Below are 20,627 nucleotides of genomic sequence, written 5' to 3'. Positions count from 1 at the left end.
GAGAGGATAAAAGATGGTTTTTCTGATTTATTAGTATGGTGCTTTTTTCCCTTCAAATAGTGAAATTAGTTTTGCATTCTGGAAGAAACCCACTTGATCATTACATATTATTTGTCTATATATTTCTGGATACAATTAACTAATGTTCTGTTGAGGATTTTTGCATCCATGTTATCAGGGATATTGGCCTGCAGTTTTATTCTCTTGTACTTGGTTTTAGTATTAGGGAAATATTGACCTTATTAAAGGAATTGTGAAGTATTCCTTCCTCTTTTTTTCTTTTTAAGATTTGGTTTGGTTATAACACTACTCCTCCATATATCATGACTCCAAGTGAATTTTAAAACTCATGCTATATCAATTTATTGATACTCAGCCTAACAGTCTTTAGGGACAGTGTGGAATAGTGCCTGGCACAGTGTTGCTGTTAGTGAATTAACAGTTAAATTTAGTGAATTTAACTGAGTACTGTAGTCAGGGGATTCTTATCTTTCATGAACTCACAAGGAGGCAATGGGTGAATCAATTTTCCTCTGTCTCATGGTCCAGAAAGTGATTTAGACTTTATAATTACTTACAAAACATTTACAAATTCACCAAAATATTTTGTTTCAATACACAGTATTTATTAAGGAGACATATTAACATGCTTAGATACACAAAGTAAACTACTTATACACATGCCATGCCCAGTGAATTGTAAAGAAAAACATAACACAAAGAACAAAAATTTGGGGGGCTAAGTTTCTGTGTTTTATAGCCATCATATGTCTATTTGTACATTAGAAAATCATTAGCACTGATATATAAACTTTTCTTAGTCTTAGATTTGAGTCTTAAAGTAACTTTTTTGTGAGATAAAGCTTACAAAAATTTGCATTGAAGGGTGAGTGTACATTAGAGACTCCTAAATGCTTTTGAGAATAAAAATGTGGTTGAAGATTTGCATTCTCAGATGCTATCTACAGCAGTCCTTTCAAGAAATCAAATATTCTTCATGACCACATGATAAGGATCAATGTTCAAATGAGAAATTTTGGTGCACATTAATTCTTGGAGGGCACTAGAACCTTTAGGTAATATGAGCAAGTAATAAATTGTCATATAAGATGTCAACCACCCTAAGAATTTAGGTTTTCCAAAGAATATGATTTTTTCATGCCTGAAAATAAAATTCTATTGAGTCTATATTTTGATAATTAGATGTAGAAGTCTATAAAAAAATATCTAAAAGAGTAACAATGACAGCTACCACTCTTAATTGAGCACTAATTCTGTGCTAGGCACCAAACTAAGCACTTCACACACATCATTCCATTTAATGTTTACAAACTCAAGTAGGTAGTATTCTTAGCCCCATTTGTAAACAAGGAAACTGAGGCTCACAGAAGTTAAGCAATTAGCCCAATTTAATCAGCTTGTAAGTGGTGGAACCAGGAGCTTAAGGCAAGCCTGCTGGACTGCAATTCCAAAGCTAGAGTACCCAACCACTATCCTGTGTGCCCTTATTGAGTGACTCCTGGCCCACTGCAGTGAAGGTGAAATAACTTTATCTGTGATACATTCACAAAAGTATAATTTGCATTGTTAGAAGAAAAAGCAAGACTAATTCAAGTGGAACACAAAAATCCCTGCTCATTTATTTTTATTTATACATGTCTTTTTCCATCATCATTATTCTAATAAGATTATAAATACATGAACACCTGAATACATGCAGCACATTCCACAAAGGAACAAAAATGTACAGCACATTTAAATAACCCAAATCATTGTATACAAAGTGCTTTAAAAAAAGACCTTGTGACACATTCAGACCATATTTATTTGAATACTTTTCAATAATTACCAAAGGATACATCATTTATAAATAATATTCAAAATCCCCTATTTTCTTCTATCAGCCAGATTTAGTATTTCAATTAATCAAGTGAATAGCTGTTCCATTATGTAATATTAAAGGCAAGTCACATAGCATCAAAATGAAACCGATGGGCTTCTTGTCGTTTTTCTCTATCATCTGCTTTCTGAAAAAGAATTTTAGACTAGGTTATAAATGATAGGAAAACGTCAATAAGAGTAATTTCTGAAATATAGTTAATTACAAAAATCTTAAATCTTTAAGCAAGTAGTAGATAAAAGAGCTGATTTTATTATGTAATAATCTTATGAAATTTTTGTAGTTTACAGTAGCTATTTTATAATTAAGAACCCACTAACTGAACTGAAAAACCAACAAGAAATGTTCCTTTTCCTTAAATACTTAGTTTGTTATCATTTATTATTTATTTGTAAGTAGTAGTAAACATTTGATTCTACAAGGATGGAATTAACTATTTTTCTCATTCTTTCTTATTTCTTTATAATGTTTATTTATTTATTTTGAGAAAGACAGAGACAGTGCCAGTGGGGTAGGGGCAGAGAAAGGGAGAGAGGGAATCCCAAGCAGGTTCCACACAGGTTCCACAGGCACAGAGCCTGATGTGGGGCTTGGACTCATGAACTGTGAGATCATGACCAGAGCCAAAGCCAAGAGTTGGAAGCTTAACCAACTGAGCCACCCGTGTGCCCCAACTATTTTTCCCATTCTTAACACTAATGTTAATAAGCAAATCTAAGCAAAGTACATTGATTACTTTTGCATTAACCTATTGATTTGGCATAGAAGTCCTGTGCTTGGTATTTTGAGGGATAAAAAAATCAGTTTTGTATTTTATTCTCAAGGAACTTAAAGCCTAGAAAGAAAAAAGCAAAACATATTGAATTAACTGTGTTTCAGGAAAAAAAGTGAAAAATGTCACTAATATTTTGGGAGAGAGATTACTTCTAGGTTGGAATGAAGAAAGGGAAAGCTTTGAGATGATAGTATTTATGGAAATGGAGTAGGAGGGGCATTCATTCCAAGTTGGGCGTGAAACAGGTGCGATCATGCGAAGTGGGGCAGGGGCATGGAATACCTGAAAGCAACTGGTAAGAAATAAGGTTGGAAAGGTATATGGTGGAGTCACATGGAAGTTCTAAGAAAGCTAGGCTGAGGAGTTTGCAGGTTTTAGGCAGAGATTTTTGAACAGAGGAGTGACATGATTAAGGCTAAACTTGATGATGAATAATGTGGCAGCAATGCAATCAATGGAGTGGAAAGGGACAGAACAAATTCTGGGAGACCAGGCAGGATCTAACAAGGAGCTGAACCTAAAGCTCCTGGGAGTAGGAATGCAGATGTAGAGTCAGCTGCAGAGATTGCTATGGAAGCAGAATCAGTGGGGAAACTGATCAAATTTTATAGGTAAGTAGGAAAGAAGAGAGACAAAGCTTTATAATATATATATTTTTAATTTATTTATTCATTTAGAGAGACAGAGAGAGAGCGCGAGCACAAGCAGGAAAGGACCAGAGAGAAAGGGAGAAAGAGTCCTAAGCAGGCTCTGCATCCAGTGCAGAGCCCTCCACTGGGGCTCAATCCCACAAACTGTGAGATCATGACCTGAGCGGAAATCAAGAGTCGAAGGCTTAACCGACTGAGCCACCTGGCACCTCTGTCATATTGGTTTTATGTTGCTTATAAGTGATCTAGATAGAGGTGTCATGGAGACAGCTAGAAATGGGGGAAGAAACTTTTAGGGAGAGATGAATGTTAGGGTATTTGAGGTAAAAGCTTGAAGCTATGCCTTTGGATAAAACTGGCAGGAAAATTGTAGGAAGAAGACAGCCTAGAGCAGACACTATGGTTAGGAAATGGTAGAAAGGGGCACCCAGCATAGGTGAAAGAGAAGTGGTCAAAAAGGTAGGAGAAGAGCCATAGTACCACAGGGGAGTATATATGGTCAAATCCACATTTGTATTTAAAACTTCAATTTTTAGTCACTGCATCATTATTACTTTAAGTTCACAATGTTTATACTGTAATTAGATGATCTGAGAAATTAATGAAATTAATTTCCTTTCCTTTATAGGTCTAGAGCTATTTAATACTTCAGACTATGTTCTGATGCTTCTGGAAAAATGTATGTAGGATTGCCCTTTATTTTACTTCTTAAGTTGCAATCTTAAGATTAACTGAGTATGTAAGTTTCTGTTATCATTTTTGATGTATAAAGGAATAATTTTGAGGGAGAGACAAATCTATGAAAACTTATCAGAATGGTTAAAATTTCTCTTTTCCTAGGTTAAAACAGCTAAAACACATGGTAAATTTAGTTACCAAAAAATGATTATAAGGGCATGACAATCCAAAGAGAGTAGGTACAAAAAAAGAAAACACTTGTATGACACAGAGAAGCCTTTTTTGGGCAACACTGTTCGAACCTGCTAGTTATACACCTTAATATATATTCATATTAACTCATGTATTTAATTCATATTTACTTTTTCATAGAAATTGGCTTTTTCAATTTATATCTAAACTGTTAGTAAATTTATGTGATGGTCTCTTTTTTCCTCCTCATAAACACTATATAAAAAAACTATGCTTCTGGAGTGTTATTTTTGATTATTATTTAGGATCTATACTAAAGAATAGAAATATGTTTAGTGCAAAGAATACTTTACAGATGGAAAAGATGTTTATCACTTTAGTTGTTACTTCCCACCCAAACCCTGAGAAAAACATTTAACTTCTCTGTGCTTTAATTCTTTATATAAAGATAGCTGTTATTCCTGGAAAAAAGGGTTCATGGCTTTATCAGTAGATTTAAACACAGAGTCATTAAAAAAAGACTATTTTTCAGGCCTTTATGAAATTGTTTTTATGTTTTTCTATATTTCTGGAAATTACTGGGTGATAATTTTATTACTATTGTACAGCACTGGAGTTTTAAAGTAATTTTCTGTGGTCTGTATGAATTGTTTAGAGACATTAGTAACATAAGGGGATGGAAGAAATTATTATCAGTAAGATGACATTATGGACAGAATGTGAAAAATCAGAAAATTTTAGTTACTTGAAAAAAGTTTAAAATATTTTTTAAAGAGCAATGTATTACTATTCTAAATTAACAAAAGTTAATGTTTCATTTAAATGAGGGGCGCCTGGGTGGCTTAGTCGGTTGGGCGTCCGACTTTCGCTTAGGTCATGATCCCGTGGTTTGTGGGTTCGAGCCCCGCGTCGGGCTCTGTGCTGACTGCCAGCTCAGAGCCTGGAGCCTGTTTCGGTCTGTGACTCCCTCTCTCTCTGACCCTCCCCTGCTCACGCTGTCTCTCTCCCTCTCTCCTAGAAATAAATAAAAAACATTAAAAAAAAAAATTTAAATGAACAAACCTTTTCCTGCCAATGTAAAATGCCAATTATTGCCAAGATGAAAACACAGACACCGATGAGAGCTATAGCAGTAAGTAGGACGATGTTACTTGGTGTAAGGTACAGCTTGGCACTCCAGCTGTAGACAAAACAGAAACATTAAAATACACATTTTAACTGAAAAATCACAAAATTCTACTGAGACCAAAAAGCAAATAGCTATTAATTAATGAATCAGTTGGTTCATCCATTAATTCATTCTCCTATCTATCCATTTGCTATAAATAAAACAACAGCAATTAAATTTAGATAGGGCTAAGAATACTGATGATCCTGCAGAGTTCAGATTTTACTCAGAGAACTGAAATAGAATAGAATTTTTGAAAAGATGCTTCATTATTTTTCTTTGATCCTGTGAGAATTATTCTTAAGTAAACTTATTAAGGGTACTTAGGACAATCTTAGACATTGTTTTTACGTCTTGATTTACTTGCTGAATTTGAAATCTTGAACTTCAAGACTACATAATTTTGATAAGATATCATGTCACCTTATTTTCTGAGCCCTGTTCACATATGTACTATGATCAACTAAAACAGCCATATAACTAAGTGGGTATAGATAGATGGCTTGTGTAAAAACAGTTCTACCATTTCTGTGTCATGTTGGAGGGTTTACATTATTACAATGACATTGAGACTTCTTGCAAAATCACTTTTAGTTCCTCAGTGTTAATGACAATATACAAACTTTAGCATAAATAGAACTAGCTCTTTCTCTAAAGCAGTCCACATAACATGGCATTTGCAAACCCTGAAAAACTTACGATTGAGATCTATATCACCAACACTGCAGGTGGTTATATACAAACAATTTTATTCTTCCTGAAAATAGATGATGGATATATTTTCATTTTAAAGTCACCTACTGTTACTGTATTACTGTAAATTTCTCCCTTTAGGTCTGTTAACAGTCGCTTTATATATTTAGGTGCTCCTATATAGCTGGGTATATATATATTGTTATATCCTCTGATTGTTTCGACTCTTGTATTATTATGTAATGCCCTTCTTTGCCTTTTATTATAGTCTTTGTTCTAAAATATTTTGTCCGATGTAAGTATAGCTACCAGCTTCTTTTTGTTTCCATTTGCATGAAACATCTTTTTCCTTCCTTTGACTTTCAGTATGTGTGTGCTTTACATCTGAGGGGAGTCTCTTATAGGAAGCATATACATGGATTTTTTTTAATACATTTAGCCTATTTTCATTTTAAAAGTTTAATAAAAGTAAGATCATTCTGATGAATAGCCAGTAGCAATTGACTTATTTTGGGATAATTAAAATTTATTGATCCATAAGTTAGCCTTTAGTCAATAAATCTCAAAATACACCTCAACCTAAAATCAATTGTTTTTATTATGTACATAAATTTGAAAAGAACATTTCTTCAGAAAGAGCAAGAGAAACATGAAAAACATTAAGATTATAAAAGAAAACTGGAACAGAATTTTACAAAACTCAAAAGAAACCTAAGAAAATGAATACTGTTAGTTGAGGTTAGCTATTCTCAGTACCTTACTTCATACTTAAAAAAAGTTCTTTCATGATATTTTTTTGGTAGTTCTTTTAAAATAGATTTAAAAAAAACATGAAAATAGGAATCTTGGTAAGAAAAAAAATGGACAAAAGGCCAATCCTTAGTTTCTTACTCAGAAGCAGTCAATTCTTACCAATTTCCTGTATATCCTTCCAGAGATACAGTATACATAAATAGACATATATGCAGATATCTTTTTCAAATCACAAATGGTTGCATATTGTATATAATCTAAATGCATTTCTCTTTTATTATCTTTTGCTTACCACTCTATTTTAAGAGATTGTTCTATGTCATATTAGACCATATAGAAGTACCATAATTTATATAGTTTCCTACTTGTGTAGATTTTCTAGTTTTGTTGTAAAATCATGTATAAAAAATAATACAGTCTCATTAAAAAAAATCAACTCAGATTATAACTGTTTCTAGCGATGTTCTCTCTTTTTGTAAAGATTTTATTTCTTGAACCCACCACCCCAAAATCCAGAGTCATGTGGTCCACTGACAGAGCTAGCCAGAAGCCCCTATACTGATGTTATCTTATTTCATGCCAAATGTAATAAAATTGTTTTCCTAAGTTGTTTGGTTCTAAAGCCCTTAATTCCACCATAAAATATATTCTGTAGTGAGCTGTTAAACTGGCTCTCTGGGGTGTGGAAAAAGACCTTATTGGCAATTGCCAATTTTCATGTTGTAAATACTCCCATCATAGCTGATTTTGTTACTTCACTGAACAGAGTGGGAAAAAGATGCGTACCATCAGCTCATGAGATGGCATAAGTCGGTTCTAGCAAACCACTGAATATATTCCATCTAAAAATTTAATAAAGAACAATACAGCCTGGATTTTGAGAAGAAATTTAACAAAGCAGGACCCTGCTGGTTACATATTCATAGATACATGATACCCTTCCTCTTTGGTTATTTTTCATAATTGATATCAGATTATCCTTAAGGACAACTTATGTTCTTCCCAATGAAACAAGTGTTAGTGAATACCTTTATTACCTACTTTCTAAAAATGATGGAATCAATTTAGTATCTTAAAGAAAAATGAACAAAGATAAGGAGTTAGATTTAAATGCTATTATTACAGAAGGAATATATTCTGCTAAAGATAAAAAACATCTGCCTTTCACTGAAAACTTACTCCATGGTTGGCACTGTCTTAAGCATATTTCATCTTATCCTTTTAAGGTAGGTGTTCTATTTCCCACTTTACAAATGCAGAAATTGACCCTGAGCAGTGGATCTTAGTTTCTCTCATAGGTCTGTTTGACTTCAAAACTTGTGCCAAAACACTGTGGGATAGATACAACTTCTCTAAGCATTTATTTAAAAGATCAATGCTTATTGAAAAATTCAGCATTCTGAAATTTTAGAATTTATAGCTAGTGAACTGAAGATCAGTTTATTTAAGCGGAATATGTATAAATCCCTAATTAATTAACCTGCTGTTTTTCTAATAAGGTTTAATTTGTTTTTCATTAAAAAAGCCAGGGACCTTTTGTGTAGGACTGTTTAGTCATTTAAGGTTTGCTGTAAGCAAATTAAATGATGGCACTCATGGGAACACAGCAGGAATACAGATAGAGTTTTTAAAAGGTGTAACTGTTTCTATGATTCTGAATTGACAGTATTTTTACCAAAATCAGTTCAAGCAAGGACATTACCTTCGAGGAACATTGTGAGGATATGGAATGACAATTAGCTGGGAATTTGGAATGATTGCAGTCCACTCTTGTTTTCGTATAGACTGGAAAAAGAATTTTAAGAACATTTAACATCTAGTATACTTTAAAAACAATTATTATTCTAAATAAATAAGGAAAAAGCTTAAGTGCTCCTTGATTAATTGAAATCGTAGGTATGGATTAAGCTAAATTGATATAAAATAAGCACCAAATAAGGCTCCTATTTGCCCTGTTGGCAAATTTTTTTTTTAATCTTTTCAGGGAAGGATTATATTTCTGTCTCACAGATTCATTAGTTCAACAAATATTTATTCAACAGTGTAGCAGGCACTGTTCAAAGTACTATGTACAAATGCTGCTTGAAGCTAAAATTCAAGTGGAGTTAAATATGACAAGAAACAAAATAAAATATATTTTGTTAGATATTGAAGATGAAGAGAAAAAGGAGAAAAGAGGGACAGGAGGTCATGAGGTTTATGAGACAAGTAGTAGAAAACTATCTTTAAATTATGATTTGTTCTGTGTAAGCTAAGTTTAGATAGATCACTATTTATTTCTCTTTGTCTTAGGTCATTTTATGTTTATTTTTCTACATTCTCTTTAAAGAGATTAAAAATTAATTTCTAATTTTTAATTAATTGTTAAATCTCTTAATTCAAATTATTGAATTCAAATATTGAATAGTAAATGTTAAAACACAGATTAATTCTAAACAAAATAAATTTTTACTCACCTTCTCTCCAGATGGACGGGGAATGCCAACATAAAGATGATCAAGGAAATTTGCACTTCGACCTAAACCAAGTACATTGTATGGTAGCTGGAGAGCTAAATGTGCTGACTGGCTGAGTTGTCCAGCTACATTAAAAAAAAAAGGCATCTTTGTAAACATAGCTCTTACCAAATATTAAAATGATAAAATGTTATCAATTTAGATGTCAAAAATTAATTCTTTAAGGATAAAATGTGAAATGAAATGTCTGAATTATTAACATTAATGATTCATTTTTCAAAGAAAGCAGCTTTACTGAGATATTCACATACTAGAAACATCACCAATATAAAACGTAGTTAGTGGTTTTGAATATATTAAAAATGTTGTTGAGTCATAACTACAGTCAAATTTTAGAACATTTTCATCACCCAAAAAGAAACCCCATACCCATTAGCTCCTATTACTATTACTCCTATTTCTTATTTATTTATTTATTTTATTTTATTTTACAAATATTTTATTGTCAAGTTGGTTTCCATATAATACCCAGTACTCATCCCCACAAGTGCCCCCCTCCATGCCCATCTCCCCCCTCCCCCCCACACCCATCAGTCCTCAGGTTGTTCTCAGCATTCAAGAGTTTCTCATGTTTTGCCTGTCTCCCTTTCCCCCACCATATCCCCCCTTCTTCTCCCCCATGGTCCTCCGTTAAGTTCCTCCTAATCCTTGAGGGTATAATGCTGAGCGAAATAAGGCAGAGAAGGACAAATATCATATGTTTGCAGTTACTCCTATTTCTAACCCTTACTCTTTCAGCTATGGGTAACCACTAATCTACTTTCTCTATAGATTTCCTTCTTCTAGAGAGTCATATAAACACAATCCTACAATGTTTGGTCTTTTTATGAATAATGCTTCTGTGTAAACATTCACATACAAGTATTTTTGTCAACTTATGTTTTCCAAAATGGCCACACCATTCTATATTCTGTATTCCCACCAATAATGTATGAAGGTTCCAAGTTTTCCACATCCTTGCTAACACTTCATCTGTCTTTTTGATCATAGCCATTCCAATGGTTGTGAAGTGGTATCTCATTGTGGCTTTTGCACTTAATGAGTAATGATGTTGAACTGCTTTTCAAGTGTTACTAGCTATTTATGTAGCTTCCTTTTCTGTTAAGGTTAGTTGTAGTATCTTCTTTCATTAGGGACTTTAGCAATTTGAGTCTTCTCTTTTTCTTGGTTTATCTAGCTAAAGGTTAAAATCTTAAATTTTGTTAATCTTAAAAAAATCTTTTGGTTTAATTGGTTTTCTTTATATTTTTCTTCCCTACTTATTTTTTCTCATTATTTCTTGCTTCTGCTTGCTTTGGGCTTACTTTGCTTTTCCTTGGCTAGTTCCTTCCTTCCTTCCTTCCCTCCTTCCTTCCTCCCTCTCTCCCTTCTTTTTTTTTAGTTTATTTATTTTGAGAGAGAGCACACACAAGCAGGGGAGAAGCAGAGAGAGAACCCCAAGCAGGCTCCACACTGGTGGTGCAGAGCCTCATGTGGGGCTTGAACTTATGAACTGTGTGTGAGGTCATGGCCTGAGCTGAAACCAAAACCACAGGCTTAATTGACTGAGCCACCCCAGGTGCCCCTTCCTTGGCTAGTTTCTTAAGGTGGTTATCAATTTCAGTTTGTTCCTATTCCTTAATATAGGCACTTACATCAATAAATTTCCCTTTAAGAACTGCTTTAGCTGCAACCTATACATTTTGGTATGCTGTGTTTTTGTTTTCATGCACCTAAGTATTTTCTAGTTTCCCTGTATTTTCCATTTCCAGCATTTCTTTTGATTTTTAAGATGATCTTTATTTCCTTATTTCCATTTTCTATTTAGTGAAACATAGTTGTCATACTTACCCCTCATTCTTCAATCTTGGCTTCTTTTTTTTATTAATTTTTATTTTTTTTACAAATAGTTTATTGTCAAATTAGTTTCCACATAACACTCAGTGCTCATCCCCACAATCCTGGCTTCTTTTAGTTTTTTCAACATATTTATAATACCTACTTTATAGTTTCTGTCAACTAAGTCCATTATCTTTGGGAAAATGTTCTGTTACTTTATTTTTTTAAAAATGTGCTTGTGGCATAGTTTCCTGTTTCTTTGCATGTCTTATAATTTTTGGTTGAAAGTGGATTTCTTAGATGATATAATGATTGTGGTATCAACCATCTCCCTTCAAGGATTTGGTTTTTCTTTGTTGGTGGCACTTATTTGCTTAGTGACTTTCCTGGATGAATTCTATAGATCCTTCATTCTCTGCCATAAAGTTATTTTCTTTTCTTACTTTTAAGGTTTTTCTCTTAAGCCTGGCTTCCTAGGGCCCATACTTGGGTCAGCAATGACTGGTCACAAGATTTCCACACTTTGGGGGATTTGTGTGTGGAAGTATTCCTTCAAACTTTAGGCAGTTTACAGGATAACTTTAGCTTTCATTTTTTGCTTAAGCAGGGCCTCAAGGTAGTATACACAAGGTAGTATTTGAATAAGGTAGTTTCATTTCTAGGCGCATTCACAGCCTTCTAGATCCCTATGAATATACTGGAGTTTTTCAAAGTCATCTAGTTCCTCAAGACTTTCTTTTTTACTTTGGCCAGGCTCCTGTGTCACTACACCTGAAATCATAGGCTTGGGTAGCTTAGGTTTTGCCAGCAGATGAATATTCTTTTTGGTAATGTGCTAGGGATAGGCTTTTAAAAATTTTTAAAGTAAATTTTACTTTTTACTCCTGGGATGAATGAACTCTGAATCAAATCAAATAGCCCTCAAATCCTAAGAATGGGGATTTTCCAAGGAGTTGCTAGTTTAGATAAAATATTGACAGTGCTATGGGTTTCAGAATTTTAATGGAGCTCCAAAGGTCAGTCCTGTCCACTGACTATAAGGCTGATAGCTTTTCCTGGATGCTTCACTGCTCGGTAGAGAAGGTAGTTCGGATGGGAATAGACTGAAATAAAAGTGCCACAGATCCTGCTGTCTTACTCAGAATTAGTAGTAGTTCTTGGATACAGAAGTCCATTCTATGGCTTTGGTTAACTTCTTAAATTCTGAAATGGCTGATATTGATTGTTTGGCCAGTATTATTTCCCTCCTTTTTGGGGAGATCAGGTTCATGTAGTCCTCACACTGGCATTCCAAAAGTCAATCTTCCCCATGAGTGTATATATTTGCTAGGTATTTGTTACATAATTAAGCTGAACATTTATTTTTTTTATTTTTTATTTTTTTTAAATTATAATAATATAAATGCTGGGTTTTATTTTATTTTATTTTTTACAAATAGTTTATTGTCAAATTAGTTTCCACATAACACTCAGTGCTCATCCCCAAAGTGCCCTCCTCCATGCCTATCCCTCCCTCCCCCCCACATCCATCAGTCCTCAGTTTTTGTCAGCATTCAAGAGTCTCTCATGGTTTGCCTCTCTCCCTTTCCCCCACCATTTCCGCCCTTCTTCTCCCCCTTGTTCCTCCGTCAAGTTCCTCCTAATCCTCCTATACGTGCAAACATATGATATTTGTCCTTCTCTGCCTGACTTATTTCGCTCAGCATAACACCCTCAAGGTCCATCCATGTTGCTACACATGGCCAGATTTCATTGTTTCTCATTGCCATGTAGTATTCCATGGTATAGATAAACCACATCTTCTTGATCCATTCATCTGTTGATGGACACTTAGGCTCTTTCCATGTTTTAGCTATTGTGGAGAGTGCTGCTATGAACATTGGGGTACATGTGCTCCTATGCCTCAGCATTTCTGTATCCCTTGGGTAAATTCCTAGCAGTGCTATTGCTGGGTCATAAGGGAGTTCTATTGTTAGTTTCCTGAGGAACCTCCACACTGTTTTCCAGAGGGGCTGTACCAGTTTACATTCCCACCAACAGTGTAGGAGGGTGCCCGTTTCTCCACATCCTCGCCAGCATCTAGAGTTCTCTGATTTGCTCATTTTAGCCACTCTGACTGGCGTGAGGTGGTATCTCAGTGTGGTTTTGATTTGTATTTCCCTGATGAGGAGGGATGCTGAGCATCGTTTCATGTGTCTGTTGGCCATCTGGATGTCCTCTTTGGAGAAGTGTCTGTTCATGTCTTCTGCCCATTTCTTCACTGGGTTGTTTGTTTTTCGGGCGTGTAGTTTGGTGAGTTCCTTATAGATTCTGGATATTAACCCTTTATCTGATATGTCATTTGCAACTATCTTTTCCCATTCCGTTGGTTGCCTATTAATTTTCTGGGTTGTTTCCTTGGCTGTGCAGAAGCTTTTAATCTTGATGAGGTCCCAACAGTTTATTTTTGCTCTTGATTCCCTTGCTTTTGGGGATGTGTCAAGTAAGAAGTTGCTGCGGTGGAGGTCAAGGAGGTTGTTTCCTGCTTTCTCCTCTAGGGTGTTGATAGTTTCCTGTCTCACGTTCAGGTCCTTTATCCATTTTGAATTGATTTTTGTGCATGGTGTGAGAAAATGATCTAGTTTCATTCTTCTGCATGTTGTTAAGCTGTACATTTAAAGGATAAGACTGAGGTACCTATGTGGCTCAGTATTTTAAATGGCTGACTTTGGCATAGGTCATGATCTCGTGGTTTTCAGGTTCGAGCCCCATGTTGGGCTCTGTGCTGATACCTGCTTTGAATTCTGTCTCCCTCTTTCTCTGCCCCTCCTCCACTCGTACTGTCTCTCTCTCTCTCAAAAATAAATAAAAATTAATAAAATAAAGGATAAGATTAATTAATATCTAAATATTTTAATATTCAGTGGGACTCCCTTAACATCACTAACATTACCCAGAAATATGAAATCATTTGAAAGTATACATGATTTATTATATAGTTCTTATGTTAGAGAGAGAAATGTATACTGGAAAGAGTGAACTTATGGATAGGCATTTAAAACAGTTAAACAATGTATATAAAATTGTAAAGCAATATAATGAATTGCAAATTAGTAGAATTAGTCTGCCTTATGGAGTTATGTTTATTGAATGATAATGTTTAAAAGTATCTTGTCCTGCATGGTAAATACTCAATACATGTTAGCTGTATTTGTTAACATAAAATTTATTATTACATATTAAAGTAAAAATCAAATATATATAGATTTCACTACACTACCAGCAAAGACTGACTTAATAGACACCAAACTAGTCATATAAATTATTTTCCTATAATTACCATAAAGAATAAAAAATAAGAACATTTATCAACGTAGTCTATTAAGAACATAAATTTCAAAGTAAAATAGTATGTTTAGTAAGAAAACATGGGGAGCCTGGGTGGGTCAGTTGGTTAAGCAGCTGACTTTGGATCAGATCATGATCCTGTGGTTCATGAGTTTGAGACCTGTATCAGGCACTGTGTTGACAGCTTAGAGCCTGGAGCCTGCTTTGGATTCTGTCTCCCTGTCTCTCTGCCCCTCCCCTGCTCACACTCTGTCTCTCTTTCTCTCAAAAATAAATAAAAATGTTAAAAAAATTGTTTAAGGGGTGCCTGAGTGGCTCAGTCGGTTAGGCGTCTGACTTTGGCTCAGGTCGTGATCTCATGGTTCGTGGGTTGAGTCCCATGTCAGGATCTGTGCTGACAGCTAGCTCAGAGCCTGGAGCCTATTTCGGATTCTGTATCTCCCTCTCTCTTTAACCTTCCCCTGCTCATGCTGTCTCTCTCTCAGAAATAAATAAAACATTAAAAAATTGTTTAAAATATAAGGAGATTTAAAAACTATTAAAAATAAAATAAAATTAAAATCCAAAATCTCAAAATAAAGACATAATTATTATAGCATACTTGCAATCATGTAATTTTTTTCTCTAGATATATAGATGCAGAAATAAACACATTAGCATAGTTTAGTATTATTGCTTTTTACTCAGTATTATATTAGGAATATTTTTTCATGTTATTAAAATTCTTTAAAAATAGGTAACCAGAAAGATTACTGTAAAACTGAAATCCCATTAAGAGAAAATCAAAGTAACAGATAAAAGACATTTATTATTATAAATGCCTTTAAAATTTTTTTTCTAAAATCTACATAGACATTATCAAAACATGGTTTTATTTCCTACATTAATCCTCTTATATCATCATTTAAAATACCTATTGTTGGAGATGATGGATTTCTCCTTATTTTTCACTATTACATTAAATGGATAAGAATAGAGCCAAAAGGCCAAAAAGTGATTAGTCTTTCACCATTGTAAATAATGCTTTAGTGAACATCTCTGCACATCAATATTTGTCTGCATCTAGATTAGATTTTTACATTCCTAGATATGGAATACTGGAGAACAGTATTGTGTATGGAGGAGAACATTCATTGGATAGAAGAACAGTCTCTTTAAACTGTGCTGGGACACCTGGATAATGATATTAAAAAGAAAATCTGATTTCTAAAATGAGGTTCTTTCATCTTACATTTCTACTAGTTTTCAGATAAAGCACCTATTATACTCCATTTTAAAATTATTTTTTAGGGTGAAATTCACATAATGTACAATTAAGCACTTTACAGTATAAAAATTAGGTGGCCTTTAGTATATTCTTAGTGTTGTACAATCACCAGCTCTCTCTTAGTTTCTATACATTTCATCACCCTATAAATATACCCATACCCATTAAGTAAAAACTCCCCAATCCCTTTTCCCCTGGTAACCTCTAATCTGCTCTCAGTCTCTATGGATTTATTGATTCTACATGTATCATATAAAAGGAACATACAGCCTGTGACCATTTGTGTCTGGCTTCTTTCACCTAGTTTGTTTTCGAGACCTATATAAATTGTAGCAATTATCAGTACTTCACTCCTTTTTATGGCTGAATAATACTCCTTGTATGTATATATACTTTGATTTATTTAGCCATCATCCACTGATAGACATTTGGATTGGTTCCACCTTTTGTCTTTTATGAGTACTGTTGCTATGAACATGAATGTACAAATATCACTTTGAGGCCCTGCTTTCAATACTTTTGGGGTATATAGCCAGACGTAGAACTCCTCAGTTATGAAACTCTGTATTTCTACTTGCTTGGACTAGTAACCCTGTAGTTATAGTACTTTTCCCCCTCATACATACACAATCTGCCAATCCAAACACATTTCTACCTTCACTGCTATCACCTTGATCCAAGCCACCACCATCTCTGGACTGAATTGTTTTAATGGTTTTCTATTTGGTTTCCCTCTTTAGCTCTTGCTGTTCTTCCTATTGTCTACTATTCACTCAGAATAAAGATTTGTCCTACCTAGTTTACATTCCCCAATCCTCATTTAACTCCATTTCATCTTCTATTCCTTAATCTCCCTTCCTTCTATTCTAAGACACTGGCCTTTTCACCATTTCTTGGAAATTACAGGGATGCCTATACCTTCCAGCCTTGACACTGGCTTTCTCCTTTGTCAAGAATATTCTTCAAAAGAGAACTATGTCTAACTCTCTTACCTCCTTCCAATCTTTGGAATCCAATCTCTGACACTCTCAGAGAGGCCCACTTTGGCCACTCTACATACATTTGATGACTATCCTTTAACCTGGTTTTATTTTTCCCTGACCCACAATTCTTATTCACTTCCTAACAACTAAATAGTGTTAAATAATTTACTTATTATATTTATTACCCCTCTCTCTCTACTAGGATGTAATCTCCATGAGGGCTAAGATTTAGGTCTGTTTTATTTATTTCTATATTATAAGAGCCTAGAACAGGCCAGGCATATATTAGACACTCAGTACATATGTGCTCAACAAGTGAATGAATACATGAAGGAAATTTTACCCTTCCAAATGTATCAGACCTGAGTCTTGTAATATACTCCCTACTCAAAAATACTATGTCAGTTTATATCACATAGATAACCAGTACAGAAAGATTGTCTACCTAAAGGTAAATACATAAAAGGCATTTGTGATACTCTAACCATCAGATTTAAATGCTGCAGGTTCTTTTATGACTACACCATAATTGGACTTTTCAAAAATAATTCAAATACACATTTATGTAATTAAAAAATAGTTTTTAAAGCGGATTCATTCTTATTCTCCAGGAGAATATTATACTGACATGCAATTCTGACTGGTTAATGCCACTGTAAGATAGATTATGTTGTATTTTAAGATTCTGAATTAAGTAAGGAGGTTTGACAGGAGATAAATTTCACTTTGTTTTGAGGTAAAATATTGAAGGCAACTTCATTGTTTAAGAGTACTAGATATGAACTTTTATCATAACTGTAGCTCTGATGTCTTGAATAACGTAAATATGCTAACATAAGAGGTGGGAAGAATGGAAGGGAAAAGTCACTACCCAAAGGGGGGAAAACCACTGAAATTTTATCTTTCTTGGGGTGTGTGTGAGTGTGTGTGTGTGTGTGTGTGTGTTATTCCGAATCAAAAGGACATTGAATTCTACCTCCCTGCAAGGGTTTAAGACACAGGGAATTTGCATCTAACAGTAATGTCTGTAACTCCTCTGGCACTTCCCTGGCTTCAGGAAGAATAGCATTTCTATAAAAATGAGACAAAAGAACACAATCAAACACCCAAGTTTTTATGCAACTTTAGAGAAAAACATGCCTCTTCTTGGGAGAGAAAATTGTTCTGAGAAGCATTCATTATCTCAAATGAATGGCTCTGAAACAATAGTACATTGACATCAATTAAAATGGAGATGAAGAATACCAAGAGAGGACAAAATGTGAAAATTAAAGATAATAAACTCTGTAAGCACTACAAATTAACAGCTATTAAATGTATCGGATATGCCAAAACCTGTGGCAAGTGTTTCTTGTGTGTTATTTATTAACAATAATTGCATGTGAGTAGGTACTATTATTATCTATACTTTGTTGTGAGGAAATCAAGAGGTTAAGCAATTTGACTAAAAACATATAGCTACTAAATGGTGGAGGTGGAGCTTTATTTTTGGCAGCCTGATTACAAATCCCACACCCTACATCATCACTTCTGATTTTATTTTCAGTTGAAAAAGAAGTGTGATGTTTGTCTTACTGCTCTATAAAAAGGGCTTCTACTGACATAGAATAACCCCCTCCAATGACATTTGATCTTTCACTGTTTGGATCTGTATAGTATTTGTGATGTTCCAAGATAATGGTTTGAGAATCTGTAACATTTTATGGGTAGTCATTCCAGTTAACATGATATTTGTTAATTTTTGTAAATCCAGGCTGTTAGGACCATATTTAATGGTTGTGGCATGTGGGCTTCGTCATGTTCTCTTCTATACCTAAAGACCTGGCTTTTTAAGGAATTCTGGGAGATGAGGCTGGTGTATTTTGCTGATCTTCTACAACAGGCACCAACTTGCTGAAGAGGAATTTAATCCAATTATATCCATGCAGGATTCAATTATGAAAAAGACTGTGCTCTGGATATGGACTAGCCCTTGATCTACACTAGAATAAACTCAGGTTCTCTGGCTCATTCAAGACAGTTAAAAGGGCCGAGTGAAAATTTTAGGACTATTTTCACTGCCTCTAGGGGAGTTCTAAAAGAAACATCATCATGTTTTTGTTTCATATGGTATGCATGATAAATTCTATTTTCCTATAAGAAAACAATTATAAGAATATCAGGTAGGGGACACTGTTTCTTTACAAGGAAAACCTGTAATTTTGAGAAGACAAGTTGGATAATAACATGAATGGTCGAGGTTCAGAAAAATGAAGTTAAGATTTTGAAAAAAAAATATGCTCCTAAATAGATTTGATATTAACCCTATTTCAATATATAGGAACTCTTCTATACTATAATTACTTGGCCAGGAATGTTTCCTCTTACTCACTAACATGTATTCTTTAGTGGCTTGTTTCCAATTATCTAGTTGCCTAAGAGAATCATGCTTCTGGTATATTGTCACTTCTGCCTTGAGTCTTTCTGCTATAAGTCAGAGATGTTCCTTTAATCAATGTGCTCTCTGTTCATTAGGTGATTTAGATATACCATCTCTCCTCCTGGCAGGGCAAAGAGATGGACAAAGAGACTGTTCCAGGTACTGATATCTTTTCTTTCTCATAACAAAGTTGTCAAGAATGATTAGGATTCTATAAAAATCAATGGATTAAAAAGGTCTTGATAAATGACAAAATTAAATATTAGAAAATACATTATCACTTACTTTCCTTTGCTGCTGGTGTATTTTAAGAGCTAACAGAGTAAATTTCTGATACAGGTAATAATATCTAACTGGCTATAATAATTATCACAGTCCCTTGTAAATAAATGCTAACCTGAGGTAAAAATTCGCATTATCTCATATGATAAATATCCTAGCCAGAAAGTCTAGCAGTTAAAGTGGTGTTTAAGGTATACTCCGCTAATATAATCTTTTCCCTGATATTTTAAAATAATTAAGTGTTCCAAGTTTCAAACAACTTACATGGAAACTTTGTAGAAAACGTGTATGGTAGATGCTTCATATATATATTCTAATTCTGTGGACATCAGTGAAAAAAATCTAAGGTGGCCTTAGTGGCTTCTTATCAAAATATTTGATTTGGTCGAAGACCCCAAGCCCCTGAATGTTGTGTTTAATATAGAATATCAAAGCTATTTTAGTAGACTGATTTCTGATAATTTAACTACTTTTAAAACAAATTATCAAATAAGAATAATAGCCAAAGAAAACAAGTGCTAAAATGGATTAAAAGAGTGATGATTTTTAAAACACTTGTTTGAATTTTTTATTCTTTAAAAAAGCTTGTTTTTAATGTTTAATTATTTTTGAAAGCTGTAGACAGAGCGCAAGGTGGGTAGGGCAGAGAGAGAGAGAGAGAGAGAGGGAGACACAGAATCCAAAGTCAGCTCCAGGCTCAAATTCATGAACCATGAGATCATGACCTGAACTGAAATTGGATGCTTAACTGACTGAGCCACTCAGGTGCCCCTCTTTTATTCTTTATTATTATTTTTTTAAAACCAGTATAATTAACATACAGTGTTATAGTAGTTTCAGGTGTAAAATATAATGATTCAACACTTCTATACAACACCTGGTGCTCATCATGATAAGTGTACTCATCACCTATTTCCCCTGTCCCCCATTCTCCCCACCCCCACTATCCTCTGGTAATTTTGTTCTCTGTAGTTAAGAGTCAAAACAGTGATGATTTTTAACATTTAAATTCATTGCTGAAGTGTTTAGCCAGCTATGGGGAGAGATAGCTAATTCCCAAAATAGAACACAGTTAATTATGAAAAAGCTACTTGTCAACAGTCTACACTTACCTCTGTTTCTCAATACCATATAGTAGTTTGACACCAGAATTCAAAGTTGTAAAAAAAGAAGACAGAATAGATTTGGAAGGTGAGGAGAAATTTT

General features: G+C 34.2%; 1 protein-coding gene across 1 annotated transcript in view; it reads right to left on the bottom strand.

Annotated features, from left to right (window-relative positions):
• Positions 1-609: 609 nt before the first annotated feature.
• ITFG1 (integrin alpha FG-GAP repeat containing 1) overlaps positions 610-20,627 on the bottom strand; it is a 288,485-nt gene continuing 268,467 nt past the window's right edge. The window contains exons 15-18 of the mRNA XM_039241589.1: positions 9,266-9,390; positions 8,512-8,594; positions 5,258-5,375; positions 610-2,027 (exon numbers count right to left, since the gene is read on the bottom strand). Coding sequence (XP_039097520.1) covers positions 1,968-2,027; positions 5,258-5,375; positions 8,512-8,594; positions 9,266-9,390 — 386 coding nt within the window. The 3' untranslated portion in view covers positions 610-1,967. The remainder of the gene's footprint in view (positions 2,028-5,257; positions 5,376-8,511; positions 8,595-9,265; positions 9,391-20,627) is intronic.

This window comes from Hyaena hyaena, unplaced genomic scaffold (genome assembly GCF_003009895.1).
Source record: "Hyaena hyaena isolate Hyena2069 unplaced genomic scaffold, ASM300989v1 scaffold_7, whole genome shotgun sequence".
Taxonomy (NCBI): Eukaryota; Metazoa; Chordata; class Mammalia; order Carnivora; family Hyaenidae; genus Hyaena; species Hyaena hyaena.
The sequence above is the reverse complement of the archived record's forward strand: the minus strand, read 5'-3'. Positions and strand labels throughout refer to the sequence as shown.